The sequence below is a fragment of the Macadamia integrifolia genome, chromosome 5 (assembly GCF_013358625.1).
Source record: "Macadamia integrifolia cultivar HAES 741 chromosome 5, SCU_Mint_v3, whole genome shotgun sequence".
NCBI classification, from domain to species: Eukaryota; Viridiplantae; Streptophyta; class Magnoliopsida; order Proteales; family Proteaceae; genus Macadamia; species Macadamia integrifolia.
Genome location: NC_056561.1, coordinates 23988764 through 23997068, shown reverse-complemented (window position 1 = coordinate 23997068; position 8305 = coordinate 23988764). Strand labels below are relative to the sequence as shown.

The 8305-nt window shown below is 39.2% G+C and overlaps 2 protein-coding genes across 2 annotated transcripts in view; one reads left to right on the top strand and one right to left on the bottom strand.

The window, feature by feature from the left end:
* Positions 1-1924, top strand: part of LOC122079801 (nucleolin-like) — a 31453-nt gene extending 29529 nt beyond the window's left edge. The window contains exon 11 of the mRNA XM_042646528.1: positions 1547-1924. Coding sequence (XP_042502462.1) covers positions 1547-1618 — 72 coding nt within the window. The 3' untranslated portion in view covers positions 1619-1924. The remainder of the gene's footprint in view (positions 1-1546) is intronic.
* A 1089-nt stretch (positions 1925-3013) lies between these two features.
* Positions 3014-7914, bottom strand: LOC122079803 (very-long-chain aldehyde decarbonylase GL1-5-like). Its single transcript, XM_042646530.1, has 10 exons — positions 7783-7914; positions 7258-7481; positions 6958-7190; positions 6649-6868; positions 5119-5494; positions 4926-5033; positions 4091-4291; positions 3916-4014; positions 3658-3837; positions 3014-3386 (listed from the first exon to the last, which is right to left on the bottom strand). Exons 1-10 carry the CDS (start codon positions 7840-7842, stop codon positions 3210-3212), a joined length of 1878 nt encoding a protein of 625 aa, XP_042502464.1. The 5' UTR covers positions 7843-7914; the 3' UTR covers positions 3014-3209.
* Positions 7915-8305: the final 391 nt, after the last annotated feature.

The following is an 8305-nucleotide window of genomic DNA, read 5'->3' as shown; positions in this document are numbered from 1 at the left end:
CCCCCCCCCCCCCCCCCTTTTGATGAATCATGTCTCAAACTCTTATTGGTTGGTTACGCCAACCTATCGGCTCAGAAAACTGTGTCCCAAACAATCCTCAAGGCTTTATTTAATTTGATTTGTTGTAGTGTTGGATTAGACTAAATATCAAAACATACAAGAGAAAATATACACTCCCTAATCATGCCGCCCTTGCACCCAGATATGGAAGGTGACGAAGTAACCCCTAGCCCTTGTGAAATTCAAAAATCCACATCTATTGATGCCCACATGCATCGATCCCCTCATTGGCCTCTATAGAGACACTAGGACCATGCGACTGGAGAATCCAACATAAGATCAATCATGATGTAGTCATTATATCCATAAAGTTTAAGTAACATCTAAGATTCCCATGTGGTGTTGGTGTTTGTGTTGATGTTGGTGTTTAGGGTGAGGGGAGGGGGTTTATGGAAATAAAAGCCAGCATTTGCTGAAAAACTCCTTGTTCATCCACAACCACATTAATTACTACAAAATTAACTTCACAACAACAATAAAAATTTCATTGGGGTGGGGGGTGGGGGGTGGGGGGTGGGGAACCATAACCAATTTAATTATTAATTGACAATAACAAAAAAAATTTGATGAGAGGGGGACCAGCTTCCACTTCATGTCATGCCGCCCTTGCACCCAGATATGGAAGGTGACGAAGTAACCCCTAGCCCTTGTGAAATTCAAAAATCCACATCTATTGATGCCCACATGCATCGATCCCCTCATTGGCCTCTATAGAGACACTAGGACCATGCGACTGGAGAATCCAACATAAGATCAATCATGATGTAGTCATTATATCCATAAAGTTTAAGTAACATCTAAGATTCCCATGTGGTGTTGGTGTTTGTGTTGATGTTGGTGTTTAGGGTGAGGGGAGGGGGTTTATGGAAATAAAAGCCAGCATTTGCTGAAAAACTCCTTGTCCATCCACAACCACATTAATTACTACAAAATTAACTTCACAACAACAATAAAAATTTCATTGGGGTGGGGGGTGGGGGGTGGGGAACCATAACCAATTTAATTATTAATTGACAATAACAAAAAAAAATTTGATGAGAGGGGGACCAGCTTCCACTTCATGGAATACAAACCCACATGGGAGATAAGGACTAGCTCTACTTCATGAGGGGGATCAAAATCAATCCATTGAGGAATTTTGATTATTGATTTTGGATTCGATTTGTTATGGTTTTAATTTATTTTAGTTTTTCAATATCGGATTTATATCAATTTAGATCAATTTATTTCAAGTTTTACCCACAAATATATCTTATATTCATAACCTAATTTGGGTTGTCTACATGAATCTCAGTTCTAGTAGGCCTGGTCCCAACTCCCAACTAATTTGGGTTGTCTACATGAATCTCTCAATGCATTGTACTAGATCTTTCAAGGGGGGGGGGTGCTTTCACAAAGCATTGGGTTGGTTAATGTAATTGTTATTTATGTGGCTTTCTGCGTTCTTATGTTCCCCCCCCACCCCCCAAAACAAATTAACAAACAGGGCGGTGGTGTTGGTGGCGGTTATGTGTACCCTAGCAGTGCTGTGTATCCACCTCGGCGAGCTTACTACTGAAAGAGCAAAGATCTACCAGTGATGTAGTGTTACTGTAACTCTGCATTGTCTTCTAGAGGATCTGTTCAAGGTGTTGGGTATTATGCCTTTGAAGGAAAAGAGAGTTAGTTGATGGCTCATGCCAATTTTCTTAATATATTCTCGGAAGATCAACTTTGTTCTTCTTTCTTGGTTCTATTATAGGAAATTGGTAGGTGTACAGTGTTTTTAATTGCAGGGGTGAAAATTGCTGCAGCAAAAAAATTCCTGTAATGGTTAAATCTTGATTATTTTTAAAATTTTAGGAAAATTTATGATTACTCGAAACGGGTTTCAATTTATGAAATTGCCCACCCAATGTTTTGTTTTGTTTTGGTTTTTGTTTTGACATTTTGGCCCTTCTCCTCATCTCCAGTGACTTCAGCCCCTGCTGTTGAATACCGTCCTCAATTCAACACACTATGGCTGGGTCATAATTAAATGAAGAAAGTTTTGACGGGAGGAAGAATGGGGGTTGAGCTCTTTATCAAGCATGTTCCTTTTTGGTTGGATTTTGCATAGAGAGATTCTATGGAGTCCGAGGATGATGGTGAGTCTATCTGGAAATGCGTTGCTGGTCTGCGAGTTGCCTGACGGTAGCCATGGACCCTCAGAACTGGTAGATGAGAGATGGGTCTGGTGGGTGCGTTCGGAAAACTAAGTTTCCGAACGTTGCAGGACATGAATTGAAAACTAAGTTTCCTCCTACAAGCCGGCTTGCATTCTTGAAAACTTATGCTCTCGTCCACGAACACCAGGGAGGTAGGGGTACCTTCATGTCCTGCAACGTTAGGAACCATTTAGGGTCCAATTTAGGGTCCAATTTAGGGTCCAAGTGGGAACCTACGTTTGAAAATATAAATCTACTAAGGAAATTCCACCTTGGGCTTGAAGGCACAATTAGGTATCTATGCCCAATTGGGAACCTATGTTTGAATATATGTAAGCCCACCAAAGAAATCCCATGCTATGCTAGGCCTGAAGCAAGGAGGGTTTGTGACTTTTTTGTAAAACTAAATTTGGATCAAGCCCCGAACCAACCAGTTTTTAGTCGATCTAGTATTTGTGCCTTTTTTTTGTCCCCCTTTTATGTATATAGTGGATAATATGATATGGTATTCATTTTGGTTTTCATATTCGGTTCAATTTCAATAATTTAGTACGGTTTGATACATAATGAGCGATTTTTTTTTTTTAAATATCGATACTATATATATCGTATTATACCAAAAAAAAAGAAAAAAAATCATTTTATCGCACTAAAAAACAATTGTGTACAAGAATAATTCTCGTACGCGTACCTAATTCGGAGTCATCAATATTAGGTATTGGTACCAAATTGAGAGAGAGAGAGAGAGAGAGAGAGAGAGAGAGAGAGAGAGAGAGAGAGAGAGAGTATTATTAACGTAATAAATTAGAGACATGAGTATTATGAAGTACATAGCAACGAACATTGGAATAATAGAAAAGAAAGCGAGGGATTTTTCAAGCGTGAAAACTTGATACATTATGGTATGAATCAAGTTTTTTCAGTTAGCTTTATTCGTGGGCTCTCTCTATTGATTCATAAGTTTCAGATCAATGGGTGACCCTGACCCTGCATGGGAAGGAATCCATGGCGTAGGCTAGCAAGCCAGATTTTCTCCATATCAAACATGGTGTCTCCACACTCGTGTGCATCCCAGCCTTCAAGGGCATGCACTATTCCAGCCACACGCCATGCACTCATCACTCGCCTCGGCAGCCAATTCTGTTCCAGTTCATGCACATACGCAAACAATAGATAGAATCAGTGGGGTGCTCCATGGTGGTAATCATAGCCCTCAGGTCAAAGCCCTTATAAACAAGTAATTTTTCATAGGACCAAACAGCAATAGTGGGGTTTGCCGACTTATATCTATAACCAACGGACTCTAGTGGTGATGGGACAAGGGCTTTTTTGCACTAGGCTACATATAATAGAGAAAGAGAAATCTTAATTATGTAGCGAACTGAGCACCTAAAAGGTAGAATTCAGTTACCTCACAGGAGTATACATTTTGTAGAGCCTTAGGGATGATCATGGCTGGGGTACTGTAGTAAATACAATCCTTTCGCACCTTCTTCTTTGGAGGAAACTGTGACCATGGAATGAAATGGGTCCCTTCCGCTGCTCCTGCTTGTTCTTTCTCGCTCAGTTCTCCATCTCCCACCAACCACACCTATGTACATTAATATTAGAGAGAGAGAGAGAGAGAGAGAGAGAGAGAGAGAGAGAGAGAGAGAGATGCTTGTTTTACCTTCTGGGTGTAACTAGTAGAGAGGAGCAAATTAGTCCACAACTCTGTGGGGATTCGTAACATAAGCTTTTCAAAATTATCTTTGCCAACCACAGATACCTGTTTCCACTCTTAAGCATTGTGAGAGAAGAGAGGCTTGTGTAGGATTCACAAAGTAAAACATGCCTAAACGTACCTGAATTCCTCTTTGACATAAATTCTTGGCAATAGCACAAACAACCTTTGAGATGTTTCCTCTGAGAAGCACCTCTTTTGTTCCTTTGGGAATGCTGTGGAGCACCACGGCAACAGTTAAGCTGCTTCCATCTACGATTCTGATCTTAAGATTTGGGTGCTTTTGGACATAAATTTCACCATTTCCGTTAAATTGCTCTCCCTGTTAATCACCATGCATTTGTTTGGTGTTATGGCCTCATTTGATCATGCCCATCCACAAATCAACTAGGGATGCAAGTTTTAGCTTTTCGACTTGAATCTGTCCTAGCCCGCCCTGAGCAGGAACATGGTTTGGGTTGAGATACTCTGGCCCTAACAGCAGTTTATGGCCTCAGACTGAGCACTGCCCAGCCCTAGTTCGGAGGCAGAAATGTCCAGCCATAACTTGCTCTCTGGGCCAAAGTATCTCAGCCCAAACCATGTTCATGCTTAGGGACTGGTTAGGTCGGATTCAAGCCGACAGGGTCAAATTTACACCCTCAAAGATTTTTTAGGGGTGATTTGATCTTCCAAAATGTTTTTGCCTGTTACAAACTTGAGTCTCTATAATATATGAATAACCCCAAGGCGGTAGCTGAGTTGGCAAGGGACCTTCGCCTTAAGAAGCGTGTGGTTCTGAGTTCGACTCCTCTTACCACCTTGGGACCACTTACATGGGGTGTTTAGTGTTCTTCATTGTTTTCAATGAAAGTTGAATAGTTCTCATTCAACCCCGATATGACTCGACCAAAGGCCTGGATACCGTCGTTAAAAAAAAAAAAATGAACTATATAATATATGAAGTAAAAGCTTGCCTGATTAAGAAGGCCTAAGCTCAACACTTTAACACCTTCATTCTCGGCCTCCAAAACAGCTCTTTCAATCACACTGTTGATGGCATCCTTTTGGCTTGGTGATGAATACTGCAATGCAAAGATCAAAGAGTCATTGGAGAACAAAAGCAACATAAAGGGGACAAGGAAAAGGAGAAAAGCTACAGTTTCTTACATGGAAACTAAATCTTGGGATTGCCCATGTTTGCATCTTGAGTTTATCAAATACATTCCTCTCCACAGTAAAGGTAGAGCCAAATATCCATGTCAACAACATGAACTCATATGGAATTGGCCAAAACATTGACAGGTACCATCTAGAGCTGTAAGGCTCAGATGCGAGGGAGGCAATTGCTGGTGGTAGATGGTAGAAAGACTGTAGTGTTGTTGGGTGCATCAGGTGTACTACATCTGGTGTCTCTTTCCTTCCCTTGAGTGAATCTTCATACAATTTGTCTGTGGACTTGTCCATGGTTCCATATATGTAATCATAGAAAGGCATGAAGAGGGAGTAGTTGGTTCGAAATTGTGTATGATGAAGAGAATGAAACCTGTATATATTGATACATTAATTTTATGAAACATTAAAAAAACTTATCTCTATCTAAAACGGATTATGTAATGTATTTTATCTAATGGATCATGAGCGGGTATTTTATCATGGGTGGGGTATTTTATCATGGGTTTCTATTGTATCAATCTACCCTTATTTGATTCATGTTGAAGCATATACTTCAGGGGCAGGTATAGCGGACTTTATTGTTGGGTTATGTTTATCAAAGTGCCAAACCATGTTATTATAGAATAGCTACTATTGTGCTTTATTTAATACATAAATTGTCATGGAATTTTGAAAAATAAATGATTTTATAAAATAAAAAAATCTTTTTGTAATTAAGGTTGGTGAAAAAAAAATTACGACTTCAATTTTAAACTCCCATAATAAATATATATCATATTATTAATGAAGATAATAAATTCAATCACTTGTGGTGAATACCTCTCTCTCTCTCTCACACTCACTTTTGACTTTCCCACTAATAAGCCCAGCCAATATCTTTCCAAGGCCTGCGATTGTGAGATTTTGCCATCTTTTTAGATTGTAACACCCTGATTAGGATTCAAGTTTTCACGTATCATTAATTAGTGACTGAAATATCTTTTTTTTTTTTTATAAATGCCTTTTCATGGATGATGTCATTAAAATTGTTTAAAGAACACTCCGTAAGTAAATAAATAAATAAATAACATGTCAAGTCACGAAAACTGATTGAGCCCTCATTCCCTAATTCCATCTCACACCACTCTTGAGATCCAGATCTTCTCTAGTGCATCAGTCCCAATGTATATCGGAAAATTGGCTGCATCGGAGCATACATCCTAAGTGCCTCCCAATGATCCAATGCACACTGGGCATGGGCACACCTGAGAGGATCTGCACATTTCAATTCACATTGCCTTGCCAAGAGTTCAGATCCTCTACACACGTTCAATTCACCTATAAGGTGCCGACATCTGTCCATTTTGTTCCTATAAATATCCCTCCAAACCATTTAAATGACAGTATAAGTTGGGTTTCTCAAAATTCAAAATCCAGTTTCTAGTGAAATAACGGACTTGATTAAAATACTATGGTCACTAATAAGCAATAGCTTTGAAACCCAAATAAGGTAGGAGGTAGGAGGTAGGCGGTTTGAAAACTTACGATGGAGTATACATAAGGTACTTGAGAAAAGGGAAGATGTTGAACACCCACTTTGGAACCAGCTCAAAGTTGCAATGACCCATGCAGTTCATGAAATCGATGTAAGTTACATACCCAGCAAACACTACCACAGAAGCAGTTCTAGTAAATAATATGCTCAGAAGCGGGATTGAGAACAGTAGAAAATAACCAATATGCTCTGCAAATGGATGAATAACGGCTGCCACCACCAAAATGAACAACAAAGATTAAACCCATTCCAAGTAGATATATATGTAATGAGAGAATTAAGAAACTGTAAGTGGTTACCTGTGATGGGTTCAGTAACAATGGATGAATGGTGGTGTGAATGGTAACGAGAATAAAGGAAATGATGGTGCAAAGCTCTGTGAAACCAATAATAGAGGAATTCCACTGGACCCATATGGAGAAGAGTTGTAAGAACCAGACCCTTCCACCTCCAGATTGGCATTCTTGAAGTCCCGGGAAGATACATAAATCCAATGTAGTATAGAAGGCCATTCAGAATGATCTGATCATCCCTGCAACTCAAGAATATGAGAACCAGAGAGAGAGAGAGAGAGAGAGAGAGAGTTAATGAGTCAGTACCAGTTTCTTTCTCTATCTACTTGTTCAAATTCGATGCTCTTGTCCACAATCCTGTGCTTGCTTTTGGCAGTGTGGTAACGAGCCAAGCTTATCCATAGTTGGTTATGAAGCAATCTCCACAGCAAGATTGGGAAGATGAGCAAGTTTGTTATGTCCCTATCTCTCTCATCTTTGGTCACAAATGAATACACACTATGTACCACCCAGGGCGCCAAAACCAAGTACTTCATTTCAAACACAACAAGCCGCCAATCTCATTAGAAGAACAGAAGAAAAAAAGAAAAAAAGAAAAAAATGAAAATGATCAAACAAACTAATTTCATGTGTTGTAAGTTAAATGTGGGATCTACAGAAACAAAACCCTCAAACGATGCGGAAAATGAATAGAAATCTGAAGAATATTTGCACATAGAGATTTATGTGATTTGATGTCATGGCCGCAAGACCTTTTGTCGCCACAACAAAATATAAGACATTGTACCCGAAAGAATGTACATGTTAACGAAAAGGGTGTTGTAGTAGTACCTTTAAGTTTCCAAGCTTTTGCCATGGCCAGTCGGTAAGGAGACCTGGTTTTGATGCCATCCTTGAGTCCTAGGCTTAACCTCGCAATACAAGATATGTGCTGATACCTCTTCTCCTAAGGCAATTTATAACAATAGAAACGCCTAAGTTGAGTGCCCAATTCACTCTCCTTGATTTAAATCCCATAGACACCAATAAAGGTGTACATGTACACTGCAGGGATGAAGTGTCATGCTTGCATTAAATCATCAATATGTACTGTGTCTATGATTCCTAAGTCATTCAACCACCCCCTCCCCCCCCAAAAAAAAAAAAAAAATACTAAGTCATGATAAAGTCGATGGGGCCTATAAAATCATGACACATCATTCAAGATTTATTTTTCTCACAATTATTATTATTATTATAATTAATTAATTATTTATTTATCTCAGACCCAAGGTAGTCCTTAAAATACTATTTAAAATTAAATAATTTAAAAAAATATAAAAATGAGAAGACATAACACACCTTACCTCAGCCC

Coding starts and splice junctions, on each gene's coding strand:
- LOC122079803 (XM_042646530.1), bottom strand. CDS start 7,842: ATGGCATCAAAACCAGGTCTCCTTACCGACTGGCCATGGCAAAAGCTT. Junction 7,191..7,257: donor GTAGATAGAGAAAGAAACTG/GTACTGACTCAT, acceptor CTTGAGTTGCAG/GGATGATCAGATCATTCTGA. Junction 5,034..5,118: donor TCCCAAGATTTAGTTTCCAT/GTAAGAAACTGT, acceptor TTTGCATTGCAG/TATTCATCACCAAGCCAAAA.